The 23,124-nt window shown below is 37.8% G+C and overlaps 1 protein-coding gene across 2 annotated transcripts in view; it reads left to right on the top strand.

The window, feature by feature from the left end:
• Positions 1-23,124, top strand: part of LOC110369622 (uncharacterized) — a 30,665-nt gene that overhangs the window by 4,911 nt on the left and 2,630 nt on the right. For both annotated transcript variants that reach the window (XM_064042126.1, XM_064042125.1), the window contains exons 4-18: positions 190-525; positions 10,223-10,361; positions 15,142-15,500; positions 15,895-16,269; positions 16,575-16,713; positions 17,132-17,283; positions 17,628-17,766; positions 18,054-18,235; positions 18,727-18,862; positions 19,361-19,522; positions 19,971-20,131; positions 20,723-21,322; positions 21,961-22,077; positions 22,299-22,365; positions 22,737-22,873. In XM_064042126.1, the coding sequence (XP_063898196.1) occupies positions 190-525; positions 10,223-10,361; positions 15,142-15,500; positions 15,895-16,269; positions 16,575-16,713; positions 17,132-17,283; positions 17,628-17,766; positions 18,054-18,235; positions 18,727-18,862; positions 19,361-19,522; positions 19,971-20,131; positions 20,723-21,322; positions 21,961-22,077; positions 22,299-22,365; positions 22,737-22,873 (3,201 nt within the window). The remainder of the gene's footprint in view (positions 1-189; positions 526-10,222; positions 10,362-15,141; positions 15,501-15,894; positions 16,270-16,574; positions 16,714-17,131; positions 17,284-17,627; positions 17,767-18,053; positions 18,236-18,726; positions 18,863-19,360; positions 19,523-19,970; positions 20,132-20,722; positions 21,323-21,960; positions 22,078-22,298; positions 22,366-22,736; positions 22,874-23,124) is intronic.

Below are 23,124 nucleotides of genomic sequence, written 5' to 3'. Positions count from 1 at the left end.
AGTACACGTATCTTATCTTAGTAATAAGTGTCTTATGTATGTAGTAGTCATATTTCCATTTGCACAGTTCATCTGCAAATCCATCCATCTCAATTGCAAATTCCTGGGCTAAACGAAGTGAAAACATTATCAATCACGATAGCCACAAAAATATCCAAAACCCAAAAATTAATACAAAACCTATTTCAGGATATGGCAAACCCCCTATCGACCCAAACCGCCCCGACTACATAAACCCAGATGACCCCGGCTATGATACAGACCCAGACAAACCGATCTACGGTAATGACAAACCAACCTACGGTAATGACAAACCAGCCTACGGTAATGACAAACCAAACAAACCCGGTAATGATCCAAACAGACCAGATATCAAACCGGTGTATGAGTACGAGTTGGAGAAACCTGGGAACGTGCCGAGTTACGTGGTGAAGCCTGGCGGAGAAGTGGTGACTTCCAGACCTATGGCTGTCAGTGAATATGAAGAAGCTTATGGAAGGAATCCGGGAAGAGAGATTTATAAATGTAAGTATTTTGTTTTTTCTCAAGTATTTTGGACTGGGCCTTTTTTGAGACCTTAGTAAATTAAAGGAGAGTAGCTAAAGTATTGCTTTGAATTAAATGAAATTATAATATTTTTTTCTCAGTTTTCGGAAAAACGAACTCATCAATTGATTTTTGAATTACTCAAAATCTAGGTTATTTTTACCTGATATATTTGACGTTTGGACAGCTTTTGTATATAAAAAAATTGACAAACCACCATATTTATTCCTTAAAAAATCGACCCTTAGAGAGAGATTTTTTTAAATCAGTCCAATAGTTCCAGATTAGCACGTTCAAGGATACAAATCAACTTTTCAGCTTTATAGTATTGCTAAATAAACTTGAGTTTAGCAACGGCCATTACACATACTAACAAATAAACAATGCGTAATTAATTTATACTATGTACTCAAAGAATCCGGAAGATTTTTTTTGGCTTACAGCGTAAATTAGTCAAATTGTTTTTTGAAGTAATTGTTGTGTGTTCAGAGTGAAATACTATAAGTAATTGCGTAATTTGGGATTCATTTTGAAGTAGCTGTTTTCCCTTTGCTAGACTCACTTATAATCTGTCCTAGAATTCAATCTATCTCCATACAAAACTACATCTAAATCCGTACAGTCGTTATTATTTCGAGACTCTAAATATTAATTGGCTTCCCATATAAACTTTCAGTGGTGCTATATGGGATCCTTTGCATTTTAAAATGGTAAAACGGCTGCGTCGATAGAGATGAATTTTTATACAAAGCCAAATCGTTCCTTGAGATGGTTGTAGGTTAACTTATCCTAGGGCTCGCATAATTTTTTGGTAGTATTTTACACAATTATGTAAAATGTAACTATGTAAACTAGCATATAGGACTCAACTATCATACAATACCTAGAACCTAGCTACAACAAAATACCTAAAAACCAAAATGACATGAACCCCATAACCCACACTTTATCTAACCCGACCATGGGAGCAGTAAGGTCATGAAACTGACCATATTCAGATGTAAATGATATCAGACATGGCGACTGTAGTTAAAACAATAGGTCCACCGAGGTTGACTTAACGCCGTTTGGTTATTACAAAAAGGTCATTATTATGGTAACTGGCTGTTCATTTTAGTGGTAATATTATTTTGAATATAGTAAAGCATGCTTTGGAATATTTCTCGATGCTCTTTTGGTTTATTTGAGGAGCTCATAAGCGGCTAGATCCCTACTAATATTATAAATGCGAAAGTAACTCTGTCTGTCTGTCTGTTACGCTTTCACGTCTAAGTTCTGATTTTAATAAAATTTGGTACAGAAATAGAGTAGAGTGGTACAGAATTGTCGTTGAGAAAGAACATAGGATAGTTTTTAATCCGAACTTTTGAAGAATGCTCTTGGAAACGCGATATAACTGAACTTGACGAGGGCGAAGCCGCGGGCGGAAGCTAGTATTATATAATAGAGGCTGGTTGACTGTCTGACGTAATGAGTTCCACCGTGTTTCGGAAGGCATGTCAAATTGGTGGTTCCCGGATGTCATTTGAACGTCTTTCGTAGTCGTTACAGGATTCTGGCAACTAGTCTTGCCAAGAGGTTAGATGGGTCACTGGGTTGAGATGGTCATATAGTCTGTGGCTTCATTTAAAACACTGCTAATCAGCTGCATTCGGTAAGACTGGAAACCGAACCCAACATAGTTGGGAGAAGGCTGGACAGGTGATGCAGCATACATGGGATATTTCTCGACACTCTTTTTCTTTATTTGTTTAGCCTTTTCCTTACAACTATTGCTTATAAATATGACGTTCTTAACTCAGTTACCTTAGCAAGAAACTCCAAACCTTTGAATCTTGAGTCAGCATTACTGATGTTCCATTTGACATTGACATTAAAAACTATATGACAGCAAAAAGGTAAAGACCAAAGAGATAATGTTTGAATTCCGTAAACACGTAATTATAATTGGGTTCAAACCATGTCGCATAGATGTGTAACTGGCGTGATGGTCATGCGAAGGCTGATCGCATTATGTAATTTTTTGAGCTTTTTAGTACTTTAAGTGGTACTTCCTAGGATTAGAGTAACTGTGTAGTATGCTTCATAAGTTTGAGGTTATACTTCTTTAAGTGTCAATTTAATAATGGGAATTTGCTTTGCCTTTTCCCAATTCTATCGGCTTTTAGTCTAATGGGATGCCGTAAGGTACCAGTGTTTTACAACGGCTATCTGACCTCCTCAACCCAGCTTTCTGCTGCAGATGTCAGATTTTTGCTTCTTCCTAACCCCAACATAACGTACCCAAAAGAACGCGCTACGACAGAGAGGTTCACCCATTCGTGGATCGACTGCGTCAAGTGTTCGACCGTCTCATGGGGTTATATTATGTTATGCTAAAGCTGGACCTTACTTTGTAATTGTCGGGTATATGTATATTGCTACATTTTAAAAGCCCTTGTATCCCAAAACAATCCACAATATATTAATTGTTCCGCCCACATCTGAAGGTTATTCATATTATGCCGTATATCATCAGCATGTCTGACCGATCCTGGAGTTTTTACTCAATGATACCGCATAATGGAAGGTCTAAGCAATTTGCTCAGGCCTACCGTTTGCAATTTACTGGTGACGTGTGGGACAAGTTATAAGATTATGGTCTCCACTCCAGCACTTTTCGACCTCATCGGACCTCTGCTCTGCGAGCAATATGGCCAGCCCATTGCCACTTCAACTTGCTAATCCGGTGGGCCATATCGGTGACTTTAGTTCGTCTACGGATTTCCTCATTTCGGATTCGATCACGTAGAGAAACACCGATCATAGCCCTCTCCATAGCTCGTTGAGCGACTTTGAGCTTTAGATGAGGCCGATAGTGAGAGACCACGTTTTGGTGCCGTAAGTCATCGCTGGTAACAGATATTGGTTTAAGACTTTCGTCCTGAGGCACTGAGGTATGAAGGACAAAAGCTACAGTAACTAGTTTTCTGAAAACCCGAAGAAAAACTATAACAGTGATATTTCTGTTCTTGCCTAGCTTTTGGGATTCTGTAAAAACTCGCTGTTTCTTACATTTTGAGCCATAAAACTGAGGAGATAGAGATCTGATATCAAGATTCTTTGAATCATTGTGTACAAAACTTATTGTTAAAGTTATATCATACAGCCTGCTGGCCTTCGCCATTGTCTTTTGTTTTTGAAAAATCTATAAAAAAATATGAACTCTTCATTTATGATCGGTGGAGCTATTTTCATGGTGCGTTGAAGAATATAATAAAATAAACTGTATAGCTTTAGATGAGAACTCAGCCAGCAATAAGCCTGCCGCACAGGACGTTATTATATACATACTTTTATTGCATTGCGTATAGCATTTTGTGCACAAACACAACGTCACACGTGTTTCGCACCTTAATTTGTGGGTGCAGATTGCCATTTATTGTACACTTTTGGACTGCCCAACTTGTTGTCAGACTTCCTTGCTTCTGACGCAGTCGTTAGTCTTGCCAAAGCTACTTGTATCGTGCTAACCCGGTATTGGATTTAGGGGGCAAACGTAAAAAGGGATTCTAAACTGAATCAAGTTCGACTGGAAGCCGACCCTAACATAGTTGTTAGAAGGCTGTCTATAGGTAGACTATTTGCTCACTAAATTATGCTAAATTATGACCTCTCTCTGTCCTTTTTCAAAGTACATTATCTCTGTCACGTTTTCATGCCAAAGCTACTGAACCCACTTAACTGCAATTTTTTACACAGATAGACAGGGCATAGACTCCATTTTATACAATTGCAGGAAGTATTTCCCTCGGGACACGGGCGAAACTGCGGTGAAAACTTAGTATGGATGATGACTTAATGAATGAGTAATTCACAAAAATTAACAGAATGATGTAAGAGTTTGAATAACGTTATCATCTATCTTGTTCTATTGTGTTAGAATCCTTGGCTTTTGACTGCATAATGATAGGAAGAGTCTAAGTTGCAAGGGTAGGAATATAGGAACTTATGTAGGTGCTTATTATTAGAACTACTAGCTTCTACCTGCGGTTTCACCCTGGTTCCTAAAGGAAATATACGTCCGCACCCGAATAACAAGTAGCCTATAGGTATTCTAAAGTATAAGCTTCATTGTTGTCAAGTTTTATCAAAAACAGTTCAAGCGTTTGCGCGTGATGAAGTGACAAACATACACACAAAATCTTTCGCCTTGATAATGATAGTGTATAAATAGTAACTTTACTTCAAAGCATATTGTTTAGTTTATAGTTTAAAGTAATTGCCTATCATTTGAACGCCTTTTTCAGAAGCAAGAAAGTCTGACAACCTGTCTTACCAAGAGTATTAGTTTGCTCGGGTAACTGGGTTGAGTAGGTCAGACAGGCAGTCGCTCCTTGTAAACTGGTGCTCAGCTGCATACCGTTAGACTGGGCGCTGACCCCATCGTAGAAAAAGGCTAGGCAGATAATGTTTCGTCCACGAATTAAGCAAAATTAGCGAAATGAGAGACTACTGTGAACCTTCGAAGAAACTTTCGTAAAGTGATAATTATCATCCCTTATCATTCACAATATCTTTATCCGCCTAGCCTTTTCCTAGGTCGACAACAAATCAAGTTAAAAGCGGTTAAATAACAATATTGTACACAGCAACTGGTATCAAGGATAAATGCTTAAAAAGTTAATGCTTAGTCTTATTGTTTCAGAGAAGAAAAAAATAAACGCGTCAAGTAGATTTTTTGTATTTGACACTGGTGTTCCGTACGTTTTTATAAGTTGGTTTATTTATTTGGTGGGTTATTCGGCGGCAAAATATACATAATTTTAATGAATACTTAAATTATGTTGTTTGTCAAGGTATACTAAGTAATATACTAAAGTCAAGGGAGTTTACTTGCTTCAACGTTCTGATATCAGAAACCTCTTGACCGATTTGAAAAATAAATTCAGTACTAGGTAGCTCGTTATATCTCAAGGAAGGCATTAGACTACTTTTTAGCCGGATGCGCGAAAAAACCGCTGGCGTTAAGAATATGAGTATTTCGCTATACAACTGTATCTTCTGAGATTGGACAAATAATCTAGACATAATAAAATCTTTTTTACGTTATTTTACAAAATACAGAATTACAATATTTTTAGTGGTTCATCGTCCATAATTCTTGCGATAATAATCTGCACATATTTTCATAAATCTCTGAATTCCGTAAGTTTTCATTATCGCTTGTGGAACCCTAATAAATAAATTACTTTTAAAACGTCCGTACATTAGTATAGACAGTGGACGGATACACACAATTTGTAGAATTATACGGAAGACTATAGTTTCGAGTGATGAGAATTTTTTGTGAATTCTTCATCTCGAAGGTGTATCGAGTTCTTAGATCGTGCTTTATTTGAGGATTGTTTGTAGATATTTTATAGCCAATAGTTTGCTTTTTGGGTTGAAGGGAATTATTCGAAAGAATTACTGCGGCCCTGGTACATAAAAGGCCTACGACGGAACACGACGGTTTTTAGTCAGTAATAGTCTGACACTCCCTCACCGCTGCTAACCCACAGCGGGAAGGGGTCATTTGATGATTTTTGACGTCGTTAAAAAAAAAGGTATATCGCGACTGCTGAAAACTATATTCCACGATCCAGGCCCTAATAAAGTATCTACCTATAAGGGTATTTCGCGTCGATGCAGAATTGCAGATTAAAAAATCCTAAATCCAAATTAACTATAAGTAATTACGTATCTAATCAATGTTACCGACAAATATGGTTCACCCGATCATTGTAAAAATCTGACTCATAGGCAATAAAAAAATAGTTTATATCCATATGGTTCCTCAGAAAAACCTACACAAAATGAGGAAAAGGCTAGCCAAATAACAATAACCACATAACCTTCGAACAAACCCAAAAAAGCGACAATTCACCTGCATTAATTTCAGAAACCATTAAAACACCATGATATTATGTTAAACATTCACATGGGGGCACACAATGGTAGGATATATTAGGCTTTTTGCCTCAAATAATCCTTTTTTAGAGACAATAGGCCGGCTGCCAAACTTATCGGATGTAATCAACACTGCGGTAGAAATGTATGGATACGACTCACGAAAAATAGTCGTAGGTTTATTGCTTGATGTTATAACTACCATCAAAATGTTAGTTAGTGTTTTCGTTGCATATATTTCAAGTGCAGCCTAGTTTATTTTGTCAAATAGAGTAAAAATATTTTACTGGTCAGCCTCCATGAATCTGTCAATGAGAAACAAAGATGCCATTTCAGTATGACAGTGATATATCCTAATATTAAACTAAAGCAGAGTATGTTTTTACTACTACATCTAAAAAAATACTGCTGGTATACCATATATCTACCTATGGGATATGCCCAAATCTCAAATGTGAGAATGACTTCTGTAGCAACACTTTTTTTGTTTCTTTTATAGTGCTTGCCGTATAGAGCTTCAATGGTAATAGACTATCTTATTTATGGCGTTGAAGAATCTCAAACATTTATACATCTTTCATCAGCTACACAAAGTGCTCATGCCGTTCAATAACAACCACTGAATGAAAACCATCCCATTGTTTAATCAAAGGTCTTATCCACTGTATTCTCTCGTCAATTTTCCATTCACATATAAGCTTATAGCGAACAATGCCTCTGTTCAGTTGCACTATGTTACGCGGCTCGATCTCATTGACCCATAAACAAACATACATTCATATAGAACAAAAACTAAACAATTAACAACAATTTATTCAATTAATAATGACATAAAAAGTGTTTATTCAATTAATAAAGCAAATAAAATGACAATAAAAGAACATTCTAAATTCAAAATTGTGTGTCTGTGAATCCGAAATTCGAACGGCATCGAACTCGTTTTTGTTTTAATTGAATAAATTAAAATTATTAAGTGTTTTCAATAAATAAAAGCGATGAATTATTTGAATAAAAGTGAAGTGAAAAAAGGTGCATTTATTGGATTTATTGGATAATGCAAATGAAACAGTGTTGTGAAAATGAATTTGTGGACTACAATATTTTTGTTTTGTCATTTTGTTTGTGCTGTGATTGGATCCCGGGTTATACTAGTGGAAAATGCGCCAAGTATGTTTACTTCTATATTTATTTGATTAAGAATATAAACAAAAACAAGCAACTTTATGTAGCCAGTGGTGGTTAAGAGAACAAAACTTTAATACAGTTTTGAATTACTAATATGAAATTAATAAGTATAAAGCTGAGGGGTAATTCACACACGGCACCGCGCATCGCTGCGGTATGCGGTGAAGCAAATCTCATATATTTTACGGTGTCTATGAAATCTGCTCTTTTCCCTCCAAAGTCGCCCAACAAAGAGTTCTTGCGGTGTTATCTTCTTCGCCACTTGTCCGCGCGGATAAACGCGCGTTGGAGCGGCTATGAAGGGGTTGGATGATAACCGCCACGGAAAACCGCTCACCACTACTGCCACCCGCCGCGGTGCATGAAGTCGTGTGTGAATCATCTTACAATCAAATTGCATCTGACAAGTCTGTGCCTCTTCTTTTTGCGCTATCGGGCGCCTGACGGTTTACCTCCTTTACTACTTGACTTTAATCAGAGGGCCGATGCTGAATCCTATTTATCAAAGGCACTCTTATAGCTTAAGATTTTTCAGGAACTATTGAATAGGGTAGTGTCCAGGGTCGAAATAATGAAATAATATTTAGTCCGCTTTTTAGATAATCAAAAAATATTGGATACGTATTTTTTCTTTTTTTAATAAAACATAAAATGACAAAGATAATACACTTCAAAAATTAGGAGTGGGGGCCTTTTACGTCACAGTGTCCTGAAAATTGTAGCAACTAGTGACGTCACACTCAACTTTAACACGCTATATCTTAACAAGTTCTGATCCAATTTAAAAAAGAAAAAATACGTATCGCTTAATTTTGGACAATCTACAAGACGGACTAATTATTATTTTTTAGGAAACTAGCCTATTTGAAATTGTAGTTTTTCAGATTTGAATAGTTCCTTCATCGAGGAAGGCAACAGGCTAGTTTTTATTGTGTGAAGCAGTTCCCAAGAGCATTGAGTCAAACCATGGCTAAAAGCTAGGCTACCTTATTACGATACTAGAAGCTTATCAAGCTGTCTGTGTTCATGACTAATAAACTTTGTCGTGTCTTCGATATGCATGGGTAACCCCGTGACCACGTCGTGACTCGGTCTAAGATATTTCAGTTTTTTACAGTCATTTTAATTTGACCGTTTGTCTGTGTCAAAGACTGACTAGGTAAATACTTTATAGTCTGTGTGATAAGAAATAGTAGATGCTTAGGTAGGCGTACATCTATTCTAAAAATACATACATAATTGCATACTAACAGATCTCGCAAACTTCGTATCTTTTAAACCTTCCCTGGACCTCTACAAACATTTCAAAACCAAGAAAGCCAAATCAGTCCAGCAGTTCTCGAGTTTTCGTTAGACTAACGAACAGCAATTCATTTTTATAAGTATATAAGATTTTCGGTTAAATTACATAGGCAACCTTTTTATTATCTCCCTGCGAGGCACAGACCTTTTGTCAAACAGAGAAAAAAATTGCGTTAACGATTATGCTTCAAAGCAGATTGGCGACTGCAGGCATTCAAAAGATCAGAATTCCAAAAGATATTTTCTTTCATTCTTACTCAGTCTTGGTGTCCAAGTTACCTACAATAAAACTGTACCTACATTTAACCTTCGTTGTAAAACTTGCCTATACAAAGTTACATATTTACCTGATCTGGACTCGAACCCTCACACTCGTAGGTACTTGAGAGACTGGTGCTTTAACTACTACGTCACCACGACTTTTTATATGAAGAAGTCACTTTTTAAATACCTATACTTGTGCTCGACTGCATAATTATGTTTAAATTAGAAGCCCAATTAGACCCAAACAAAGTTAGAAAAAAGCTTTACAAATGATGAGTTCCTTCAGTGGGTCATATTTATTTTTATAATTCTGACTAACGGATTCACTTGAAGGTTACAAAGTTACTCATACATATAGTTTTTGTGAGTCCGCTTCTTAGGATTTATTGTACTATATGTAATTAAGTTTAAGTTATGTCTTGTTTGGGTAGGTGCTTAGTTATATGATGTCAGTGTTGTTAGAATCCTATTGTTTATGTTGTTAGCAAAAAAACTCCTTCGAAATATGCTTTTGCCGTTTTGAAAATGTAATAAATTAACTGTTGCCCGCGACTCCATACGTGTATCAAAGACATACTTCCAGCGCCCGGATAAAATGTAGCCTCTGACCCTTTTTCACACGGGACCATCGGTATACCTTTCTGCATGAGAGGCAGATAGACGGAACTATTTTCGCATTCATAGGTAATATTGCTGAGGATATGCAAAGCATATTTTTCTGTAACAGCGCTTTCACACTAGGCATAGGCACTAGGCAAATTCCCGCTGTTTTTCCGAGTCGAGCGGCAGCGCACAATACGTACGACGCTCGACAGCAAACAATTGACGACTACCTATTTAAAGATTGATGACTTTTAAAATCACGACACATATTTTTTCTGCTCAGAATGTGTCGCGGTTAAACGCTCGATTTTGCTACCCCTAAAACACAGCGAGTATGCAAACACTGTTATATTCTCCAAGACCCATTTAACATTACCCCATCTTCCCCCAGCCTGCTTCCGCCGCGTCCTGGCCGGGAAGAGAGCTCTCAGGAGTCACGTCAGGAAGGTGGTTCCATGCGAGAGGCTGGAGGACTGCAGAAGAGAATGTGCCACCGAGAAGAGGTTCCCTTGCGAAAGCTTTAATTATAGGTGAGTTTGACATAATCTATTTATAATAATTTGATGCGTAAACTTAAGTGAACAAAAAAAAAATGCATCATAAAAGTTATCATCATCGGTGTCGGATATACCTAATGTAATTATCATGTACATTATACATTGCATATTCATGTACATTGTAATTGATAATTGTCAAACTGATCTAATGTAATTGATAATTGTATCAGGGTGCGGCTCTGTACATATGTGGTGGAACTTCGCCATACGGTATTTTGCGTCCATTTCGGAAAACTACTTCTTTAACGCTAATAAAAGTGGCTTTCGTCCTGTATCACAAGATGGGCCCTTGTCCCGCTAACTATATCAGTGCGTCCAAAAACCCTAAGTACTACAAAGAATAGAGGAACAAAACAGACATCCTTTGAATCCTTGCCAATATTATAAATACGAACTTAGCTGTCTCTTTGTCTGTATGTTGCGCTTTCATGCCAAACTACAGGACCAACTTATAGGTACACGAATTATTGAAGAGGACGCTACTTTTTAGTTCCCTAAAAACGCGGGTGTAACAGCTAGTTTAATTATAAAAAACAAACATTGTCAAACCTACAACCGAAATGTTGTAACAATTAACATATTATTAAGGTCAGCCAAGATCAGGAAACGCAACAATAGTGCGAACAATCCGTGTGAATGCTTAGTGAGATATTTGACTTCATTTTCTGTAGTTATCTGTCATCTGTGCGAGCTTGTTTTGAATATTATTTGAACAGTGAATGAACCAGTATTAATGAACTTGGTTGGTAACTGCTTAACTGAGATGCATGCAATAAACCTTTAGAGTAAGTACATCCAGCTCTCTGTAGACGTTCATTCGGCCAACATTTTTGATTGGGCTTTATTTCCTAACGCGCAAGCCCAAATTCAACTATAACATATATACATAAGTACGTCACTTTTGTCATTTTCACCTCCAATCTTATAAGTAAACAATTGTTTTAAGAAAAAATACGTTTATGTTGTCGTGAACTTGGGCCTAGTTTGCTTAAAAATAAAACACTTTCCGCAACCTGGTAATGAAGTAGCCTGTGACCTTTCTAAAGCTATAGTTAGATATTTATGCACCTCATTGAAATCGACTTAGGATTTTTGGCGTGACAGCTTCACAGAAAGAAAGGCAGTTACTTTGACGTCCAGACTAACAACATAAATCTGAAAAGTTTGTTTACTTGAGGGACTACTATAGATAATTATATGAAAATTCTTTCAGCTTTCGATAGCCCATTTATAGGGGCTTGCTGTAGACTTAAACTTTTCATTCAGTTGCATAAAGTACATAGTTTACACGTTATGTGGTCGTCACCACTGGCAGATGCTAGTTTATAATATCAGTAAGCTTCTATAGGTCAAGACTCTCAAAATCTTGCATCTATCATAATCTTCAAGTCTTCAGTAGCATGTACAGAACAATTTTATCTCTACATCTGCATGAGTCGTACCTATGTACTATTTAGAGGCCCTTCTCTGCACGCTCGGTAGACATCTAGGGTACAGGGTTGGCTCTTATATATTTTGATCATAAGAGCAATAATTTGCAAAAGTCGTAAATAATATATGCCACTAGAGTTTCCCCACGGTTGTACACGCGTTCCGTGGAAACTTCTTCCGGTACCCAAATAAAATACTGTAGCCTTATGTCACCCGGCGGTAGTTTAGCTACTCAACAGTGGAAAAAATTGCAAATTGTTTCAGCACTTTCAGAGCCCTTAAGGCACTTTGGGTCAAAAATTTCTCTTCCTGATATTATGAGGCCTATTTTCATCGACAGCACAAACGTCCGTTTTTCGTAACACAAAGAACTATTTACTTTGAAAATTGAGTATGAAAATTCATACTAAACAGTTGTTTTAAGAAAATATCTGATGCTTGTGTTATCGGTGAACTTAGTTTATTAATAAGTACCTATACATTTTCGGATGTACACCAAAGTGATCATAAAATAGTGACTTAATTGCAGTTTTTGACTATATTAGGTACCTATATCTGAACACTCCTAGGTTAACCCCACGGGAAAGTGCTCCTAACTTCATAGTACAGTGACTCGTCTCCTAGCATCATCATCAACATCATCCTCCGAGCCTTTTTCCCAACTATGTTGGGGTCGGCTTCCAGTCTAACCGGATTCAGCTGAGTACCAGTGCTTTACAAGAAGTGACTGCCTATCTGACCTCCTCAACCCAGTTACCCAGGCAACCCGATACCCCTTGGTTAGACTGGTGTCAGATTTACTGGCTTCTGACTACCCTTCTGTCTCCTAGCATAGCATAGTTTATCCATACATATAACCACGGTTAACTAGCAAGTAATCCGTGACGTTTAACCTCGGCGTTTATCAGATGCATCTGCATTGTTCAGCGTTACAGGGTTAATGTTATATCTAGTTTGTATAACGTCTAGTTGTTTTAGAGTTGAACTGTGAGGATTATTTGTGGTTAGCTTCCGTAAGTGGTTTCACCTACGTTCCGAGGGTATTACTTCCTGCACCCTAAAAAAAGTAGTCTGTAATTTTCTTTCTCAAACTGCTTTTTGAGTGGTCAACATAAGTAGGGTACCTACAACTAAACTCAACCTTTATTTTATTTTTGGTAGAGGGGAAATCATCAAATGGTTCGGGATGAACCTACAAAGGGATAAAGATTCAGACTTTTATTGACTCCCAGCTCCAACGTCACGGTATCTTTTTGAACAATCAACGGTAACAGCAGTATCTCTGAGCGGTGAAATTGTTCTGGTTATCTAGGCCTTATTACCTAAAACTCATTCGTTTTCTTTCAATCGTTATCTCCTTTCATATATTACATACTCGCTAGCAGTTTCATCTGCTTCCTGAGGCAATTACTTCCCCCACCTCGATGAAAAAAACAACCTATATACTGATTAACCTATAAGCTTTACTACTGCCAAGTTTTATTAAAATCCATTCAATCGTTTTTACGTGATAGAGGAACAACCATCAATACCACAGATCCCTATTAACCTATTATCACGATTAATCATCCTCCAAGGTCCCATCTTCTCCAACACTGCTTATCCCCCATACTATATAGTCGTGATGTAACAGCAATATACATAGTTTTCGTCATAGCCAGTTGGTCTTGTGAGCTCATTCACACAATGGTTGCCAGTAGTACGAACAACCTTGGTTGTGCCCCAATTATGTCACTTCACACAAAACTGCAACTATTAGGCGAATTCCATCATCTTTTATGTAAATGTGGTTTTATATGGGTTTAGAGATAATGATCTTTTTTATGATACTGATTGTTTAAAGCTGTTTCACCCACGTCTAAAGTACCTTCATCTCGTAGTCGGGCAAAATAAAGCCTATCTTACTCGGGTATAGCTTAGATTGGAGTTTCTTGCCGACTCTTCTCCATGAGACCAACTTTTTGGAACCGTGCAAATAGTGTGACGTTTCATACGAGCCTGCAAAGGCCTATTTGAAATAAAACAAAAAATGATTGCATTGATTTGACTTACAAGAATGAAATAAATCTTCAAATCGCTTGGGTAGTGTCTGAGCCTTTAGGATAAAACATTCCTTTTCATTAAATTAGTATAGATATGGTATAGATGAAAAATCTGATGGTACGATATCTCTGGCCATTTATTTTGTCCTGTCATCGAAATTGGCTCAACTGTTTTCCAAAAAAGTGAAACAAACTCACAATTATAGTAGATACCCGTCAAATAACTTAGTAATTCTGTGTGATGCATCAAGAGTTTCTTTTGTTATTGTTTTACTATTGTAAAGTCAATAGTAACCAACTTTGGACAAGCAAAGCTTATTTATGGACAATATATGTCCGAACAAATGCAAAAACAAGAAGTCAAATGTCTAATTTCAGAACTGCAAACCTATTTTTTACTAAGATCTTTTTTTTAACGACGTCAAAAATAATTAAATGACTCCTCCCGCTGTGGGTTAGCAGCGGTGAGGGAGTGTCAGACTCTTACTGACTAAAAACCGTCGTGTTCCGTCGTATGCATTTTATGTACCAGGGCCGCGGTATCTCTTTCGAACAATCCCGCAGCCATTTTGCTTAAGATCTCATTTTTAGAAGGTGAAAATCAAATTAAAGTTTTCAATTACTGAGCTCGTTATCATAAACTTATGACAGGCGGGAAATCTGAGCTAAGTAGGTCATTATCATCAAGCTGACCCACTTTTACTTAGTGAAAACTGTAATTACGAATATCCATAGTAGGAAAATGTGGTGTCACTTTTAAGATTGAATCTGTTTACTGCTGTTAATATTTTAATCGGGAGAAATAGGTTGTCTGGAAGAGATTGCTCTTAGCGATAAGACCGCCCATTATATTGTCACCTACTTTAACTAGAATAACATCAAAAATGTAAAAATTGCTGTACCTAATAAAGTATATCTATCTATCTACTTACTAATATTAAAAAAGCGATAGTAATTCTGTCTGTTTATCTTGCTTTAACATTAAAACAACTAATTTTCAGATGGTACCCAGAAAATCTAAACACTGAGAAAGGACATAGGCTACCTACTACTATTACTATCCGTATACGCGAGGCATTCTTTCAGAACGTTAGAAATAAAACTAAAAACTAAACGTAAAAATAGTAAATCTATTTGTATGTTAGTATAACATGTACCCTTATTGTATGTATGTATTTAAAATTGTCATTTTTAAATATCTAACCTCCGCACTATATTTTGTTTCCATAGCTGACTCATCTTTGAATAATCCATACAAAAAAATACTTTATTCTCCACAGATTAGACCGCACATTCCGAGGAAAAGGCCTCTGCGAGTTAATGACCAAACCAATAGAAGCCTTCGACCTTCGACGGGACTTCGTTGAAGACAAAGACTTCGATTTTTTCGAGCTGGACCGAAATAGCTTGGAACCCAACTGCCCAGACACTTTGAGAGGACCAGGGGTCTTGCATTCTGGTTTTTTATCCTCAAAACCGAATAGGATACCTGATGGGGATGGTGCTTCAAGTGGGTGGAGGGATAGGTATGATTCCTTTGATGGGAGACATAGGGATCGATTTGATGGGGATAGAAGAGGGAGTTACGGGAATAGAAGATATGAAGACAGATTTTTCGTGCCTTATAGGATTAATCAGGGTGAGTAATTAGTATGATTTTGACTTTTATAGTAAGAAAATAGAAGGATTGATTGCTTGAAAGATGATATGAACTAGAAGGGAGTGGATGTTAGCATGTCGGCTGACAGCAAAATAATGTGGCAGCAGGGTAGATAGAAAACATAGTTAACATAGGTAATCCTTTAAAAAGTATATTGTTATTACAGCATTTGCCTTGTCTTTCCAAACTCCAGTCGATATAGCAAATTTTATGACTATATAAAACTGTTTCACCATTTCTAGATAGCACCACTATCAAATATGTATATAATTTTAAATCTTCTATTTAACACCTTTTTAAAAGGAGCCGCCCCCAAAAACCTTAACGTAAGACATCACAATACAACACATACTCACCAATATTTCATCCACAGGCTTAGCTCGCAGCAACGAAGACCAGGACCATTGGGGCAAATACGGCGGTGAATATGGAGGATACGAAAGTTATTACAAAGACAGAAATGATTACCACAAATCTATCAGCCATTGGCAAATATCCAGCGATGTGGAACCCCCAACCTATGGCGTCAAACCTCATTCAAACACCAAGTTTGACTACCATAGTTTAGGCAAAAATGGGGGCGGTTGGATTGGGAACAGATATGGTTATGGTGCTTGGAAAAGGGGGCGGTGGAATAGTGGGGGCAGTGCTAATGGACTAGATTTTGAGGATGCAAGTTTTTTTAAGGATAAATCTCACCATGATATTACGCCAGGTATTGATAGGAGTGATGATGGAAGGACTAAAGGTATGTGGAATCCTTGTTTTAAATGACTTGTTTTGCTTTGAATATTGAAGTGCACTCTCTTTCTATCTCAGTTTTTGGATTATTTACCTCCTCATAAAGGTTCACATTCTAATGTCTAAAGCATAATGTAGCTCGTCTTTCTTCAGTCTCAAGAGATTTTATATATTTTAGTATGATAGACGACAGTAACTCCCGTTTTTCTAGATCACGTAGTTGGATTGTCCATTGAATTTGTACTTCGAAGTGAGCGAATTATTTTCAACTCTATTCTCAAACCAATAAGACTTATTTTCCTCTGTTCCCAGACTGCTCCTCTCGCCGTCGACCAGGCATGTCTCTAGGTACTGGAGCCATAAGAAGAGCGCTGATATCTCGCAATGTGGTAGAGTGTGAAGCTGCCTGCTTCAGCGAGAGAGAGTTCAAATGTGTTTCTTATAGCTATCGGTAAGATATTTTCACTAATATAATAAATGGGCGATAACTCTGTCTTTCCGGCTTTCACTACAAAAGGACTTAATATTTGGTAAGTACATAGGTAGCCCAGGGACATAGATTAGGTACTTTTTGTTCAGTTGCGGGAAGTTGTTTCTTAGGGACGTGGTTATATCTGTGAGGAACAGCTAGTATGTATAATAACGAGGGGTGAGACGCCAGTAAAGGAAGAAATGATTTAATGGATAAAGTGTTAATTTTACTGATGTTCTTCTTCCTAGTTTTAATTTCTTATCGTGACGGGTTCTGCTCTCCTTTCCGTAGCTTCTTCTTCCACATCGCTCTGTCCTGACTGACTACGGAGAAAAATTATATTAAAGAGAGATCCAATGTTACATTTTTGGTAAATAAACTAATATTCTTTTTATAGGTATTCAAATTCCCACGGCACAGACAACTGTTTCCTTAGCGAGCGTCCATACAGAGGATTAGAACTGGCCGCAGATAGTAGTTCTGATGTGTATGCAATGCCACAGGATCAGGGCTGCGTGACTATCAACTATAAGCCTTGGGTTGAGAGCGGTAAGATTTACTTTTATACATAAGGGAGTCTCTCTTAATCTAGAGAATTTTTTACATAAGAATTCGTAATAATAAAAGAAATATGATCGTCTCTGAAGTCAAAGAGAGTTATCATTTTGATTTTAGTTTTTTTTTAATTACTGTAAAAGGCAAAATATTTTCTGATTTTGGTAATGTTATTGCTGAAGTAGGGCTATGGCGAATGGCGGTTTCTATCCCTATTTGAACATCAGCATTTTTTGGACGTTTTTAATAAACGGATTTTCCTTTATCAACAAACTATGGAATTTTCATAGTCTTACAAACTTATTTCTAATCTTTGCACACTTATTTTGTCTTCCTAGAATGTTTCTGGCACGTTCGCTCGGGCGCCGCGGTGAGCGACACGGCAATCCGAGCGGCGCTGACTGTTGGGGGGTTGGGGGCTTGCGAGGCTGAGTGTATCAGGGCTCATGCTTTCTTCTGCAGGGGATTTAGTTTTAGGTGAGTGTGTCAATAGTTGTTTAGATTCTATAGAAATATACGCAAAAAATGACCATACTGGCTCTCACACCATTTTCTGTATTTAGGGATCAGGAATGATACTCCAAAAAATTGGAAATTCGAGGGCTAAACTGTCGACCGATACATAGCCTATATTTTGCAATTTTGTGACGCTTGACATTTAAAGAACTATTTATCGATTACAAAACATATTTTTCTTCAGTATCCAGAAAAAAAACATAATTAGACGGTAAATAAAACATATGTACCTTCCACATTCCTTCCAGATTCGACTCCCCAACGATAGGCGATGACTTAGAGAACTGCATCCTCACGTCATCACCACCCACCTCGCTGGACAGTGGGCGTGGGCTGCGTCCCAACAGTGGGCACGAGTTATACGCGAGAGGGAACTACGGCAGAGGCTGTGAGCCGGCGTTGTATGATGATGTGCAGCATCGCGATGAAGGTATGTGAGAAACTCTATTATATTTCAGGAGTATTTATTATTCATCAGTGCAAACAAAGCATGACATGCATTATAATATATTCATAGAATAAAGGCCAATATAATACTGTTAACAATAGAAGATAATGAAGAGTTTGCCATCATTGATGATAAAGATGCACTCATATACACATACTTCCAAAGTGGCCTTATCTGGGATGTAAATGGTTATGATATAAAAAGCCTGCAACTTATATCGGGAATCCTTGCTAATATTCTTAAAGCGAAAAAACTCTGCTTTCGCGTCAAAACAACTGAACCGATTTAAATGAAATACGGTTCACAGTTGATAAATGAAAATTTTTAAACCGATTGCGAAAAGCAGTTTTCTTCTCGAGAAGTAGTTGGAGGTTGGGGTAACAGCTAATAAGACATAAGTCTCAAGAAGCAAATTAACTCTCTTTTCAAACATTGAAGCCTATTTCTTAAGCAGTTTTTCAATTTCTTCGCAGAATGTTACCTCCAATACGACAAGGCGGCCAAACTGACAGGATCCGCGATCCGCGGGCAGGCGCGCGTCAAGGACGAGCAAGCGTGCGGACACGCCTGCAATGACGCTCCCTTTAGATGTCTTAGCTTTTCTTTTAAGTAAGTTATTATCAAGCGAAAGTACATAAGCGAAATCTCGCATATGAAAAACTCGCATATGAGTAACAATGAGTGTTTTTAGAAATCATTGTAGGTAATGAGAAAATTCGATCTCAATACCTTTTTTATTTGCTAGCTTTGGATTGGGTTTAAATTTTTTTTTGGCTACCAGTGCAAATTTGGAACAGCTGCAACTTGAAACAAATATTATGAAGATGATAATACACTTTTTGACAACCTTTTTGGAACCTAGTAAGGTAGTAAGCCAACAGGTAAAACATTAATCAGCGAATATAAGGTCCATAACAAGGACAGCCAAAATTATCGGTATTATATGATTTTATAATTGAAATTTTTAAAGTACATAAGATTGACCTATACGTGGTATTTATTCTGTGATTTACTGATTGATCCGTAGTTTTTCGGTTAGAGATTGAACTGCTTCACCTAAAAAACAATTTAAAAGAAGTTCTAACAACATTTTTTTTCAAATTTCAGCAACAACGCGCCCCCCAAGACGGACAACTGCCTCCTATCCGAGATCCGTCTGTTTGATCTACAGCGCGGAGTAGACTACGTGCACTCGGCTGATGATTGGCTGTTTGCCTTCGACCTGTTTAACGGACAGTGCTGGAGGAAGGTCCATGTTGGGGATTATGAGTAAGTAGCTTGGAGTTGAGGGGAACTTTCTATAAAATGGCATGTGTTTTGGACATCTTTAATTTTAAAGTCGTTGCCAGAAAACATATTTGAAGAAGAAATATAAAATTAAATCGTTAATTTTGCAACTTGAGCATAACACCTTAAACTATTTAAAATTGCTGGGGTCGCAAATTCCTTACTGGATATCCCTGGGATATATGCTTAACCAAACTAACTCAAGACTTTAGTCTCTCATAATGAAATATGAATTGATACATATCCCCGGATCTTAATATGACCAAGTCCATCTTTTTTCTGTGCAAAATGAATATTAAGTTTTAGTTAAGATTGCTATGAACTTTTTCTTTAGACCTATTTTCAAAATAGCCTATTGTAAAAAATACTCTCATCCGGATTGATAAACTTTTCTTTTTGGGAAGTGGGTTAAAAAGTCTTTCTATTTCAGTGAACCAGCTCCAGAAATACCACGTCCCCTCTCATCACCACCTATCGAGGACCCGTACTCTATATCCGGCCCGTCCGGTCCCCCCGGACCTCCGGGAACTACAGGACTGTCCGGTCCTAGCGCTCCGTCAGGACCCGGGTATTTGCCTGAACATGATAATGGTAAGTTGTAATAGTTTTCATGTCAACTTTTCCCTAGCCTGGATTGGCCCACTCCTGGGCAAAAGCCTCCTATTTTCATCTCCATATTTCTCGATCCATCGATATTATTTTATACAAGTTAAAAAAAATATGTATAAAATCAATTTGCGTGTTTCTTTATTTTGTTTATACATCTTATGAGACTGAAGAAACTAGAAACTAAATAAAGTCGTGTAGAAACACCATTTTTAATAGGTACACCATTTTGAACATAATTCGGCTTTTTCATATTTTTGATAGCGCCATTTAGAATTGTTACAGTGTTCATACTTTTACTAAATCAACTGATTGCAACTGCTAATGGAGTAGGCGTAAAGAGTTTCAATATTTCGAATCGAATGTAGGAATATCAGTTTGATCTAGTTAGTTTTTCTCAAATCTTTTGTTCCAAATTATTGTGCTTTATTTCCGTAAAATGTTGTTAAATGTGTCATGTAAAATGAAAGTTCACAAGTTATAAAAGATTTCTGTCAACTAACCACATAAAAATGGAAAAATCATTACTTTCCAAGTTTAACTTCAGTTTTCTTTAACAAACTTATTCGGTTTCAGAACCACCATTTATACCAGCATCAGGACCACCAAGTGGACCCGGGTTCAAACCCTACGCACCCGGGTCAGAACCGCCTATCTACAAACCCGGTTATCCCGAACCATCCGGCCCCGGTTACAAACCAAACTACCTACCCGGTTCCCACAAACCTTACCCAGAACCATCTGGACCAGGGTTCAAACCCGGATATCCCGGTCCTAGTTTCAAACCCGGTTATTCCGGTCCATCAGGCCCCACTTTCGAATCCGACTACCCAGGACCTATTTCACCTAGTTTCAAACCTGTTTACCCACCGGGAGTTAATTCTAACCTGAAGCCTGGATATCCGGGTGAACCTAGTGGACCAAGCTTTAAGCCTGGGTATCTTCCAGACCCGGATCTCAAACCAGGTTTTAGGCCCTCGGCGCCTCCTCAAAGACCAGTATACAGACCTATTTCGGATGGACCAGAATATTTACCAGAAAAACCAGGGTATATACCGGACCGTAGACCAGGGTACCCGGGGCCTAGTAGACCGGTTTATAATGAACCGAGACCGACCAGACCTGTTAGACCGATTGTAAAGCCTGGTTATCCCGATCGAATTGACAATGAACCAAGTAAGATATTCTTTTATTAATTCTACTGTTGCTTTATTAATTCAGAATGTTTTTAACATTCTTGGCATGATTTATTTTTTAAACATAACACTGTACTTTATTTTTTAGTAGTTCTTACCGCTAGTTACTCTACGTGGCCTTACCCATTTTCTACTACTCTCCGTCACCGGAAAAAAGGTTCTCTACATCTTTTCTCAGAATTTTACTGCCTATGTACCACATATGAATTATTTAAATTGATTTTAGTGTGTACATTTGAATAGCTGGACATTCGCATTTTCGTAGAGTACCTATTTTTGTCCCTTTCTGCATGCTTTTGAAAGAAAGAAAGCAAGAAAATCGATTTATTTCAGCACACAAATGACGCAAGAAACAACAAATAAATAAATAAATAAGGGAAAAAACAAACAATTAACATAAAAAACGCTGCAGTTGCGTCACTCATGCGTGAAAGGGACAGCGCTCATCATAAATGCTGTGTCTCGCGCACGCAGGCACGAAACAACAGCGCTGCTTTCAGCGCTGACCCACCACTCGTCCTTGCCTCGGAACACCTTAAATTCTTAGAACACATTAAAAGTGTGTTCTAAGACTTTAAGGTGTTCTTGTCCTTAATATTTCTCATTTCTCTGTCCCAGTATCAGTGTCATGGCGTCACTACACGGTGTCAGGGTTCCCGTGCCGCGCCGGCACCACGTGTGCACAGAACACGGTGGCCAAACACTGGGCTTGTGAACCCGAAGGCGGAGAGATCGGTCAGTACTTCCCGCACATAGATAAAAAATAAACTACCTTATGTAGTTATATAAGAGCTATGTACGTATGCGAAATTACTGCGAATTTTCTAAAAGGGCTGTCATTTGAAAGTCTTTGGCAGTCGTTACGGGTAGTCAGAAGCCAGAAAGTCTGATGATCAATTCTTCCAAGGGGTTTTGTCAGTCTTTCTTAGGATATTTACAATCATAATGTGTTTCAGGTTCTTGGGACTACTGCTGTGCACCAACTCATCGATGTGGCTACAGCGAAGGTTTCCATAAACCATGGTAAGTAGCTTGAAACATATTCTCGTTGTGGTAGTCTTTCCCTTGATTAGATAGGACATACTTCGACATATTTTAATTCTTACCCCTGAAGTTAAGGTACGAGCATCGGAGGGTACGTAAATGTCGGTCCTGCCTGTGATCTCTCTTTGATCGTGTCTTACTGTCGACCCATCGGGTTATTAGAATCAAGGAATTTAGAGTGCACCTTTGTCTGCGCAAATGCTTGTGCGCTATAATATGTCCTGCGCAGCTGGCTGATCTTCTTATATGATAACAGCGGCCGTGGCTGAAATTGGCGCCATTATTAGATCCTCTAATTCTCATCTAAAATTAGCACTTATTTATCCTGATCTACCTTTCTATGACCCAAGGTGCTACGTAGGAACAAACGAAGATCAATGGCGTCCGTGCAGCGAGAAGTACTATCCGTACCATCAACACAAAGTACCGCATCCATCACAAACTCATGTTCATGGACCTGGACATCAGTACGCTCCGGGGAATAGAGGTAAAGTTATTTACTAGTTTCCATCCACTTTTTCACCATTTCACCACTACCTCCTGTACCCCGATCGAGATGAAAAGTTAAAGTTCTGAAGTAACTTTCAACCAGTTTTTGCTAAATCGGTTCAGTAGTTCTTGAACTACCTAAATAACACGCAATTTTTTATACATATACACAGATGCATTCATTGTTTGAAGTAATGATTAAGATATTAAAAAAATATGCTTTCAGAACCCCCTCAAACAAGAAAACTT

Source organism: Helicoverpa armigera, chromosome 27 (assembly GCF_030705265.1).
Source record: "Helicoverpa armigera isolate CAAS_96S chromosome 27, ASM3070526v1, whole genome shotgun sequence".
In the NCBI taxonomy this organism is placed as follows: domain Eukaryota; kingdom Metazoa; phylum Arthropoda; class Insecta; order Lepidoptera; family Noctuidae; genus Helicoverpa; species Helicoverpa armigera.
The sequence above is the reverse complement of the archived record's forward strand: the minus strand, read 5'-3'. Positions and strand labels throughout refer to the sequence as shown.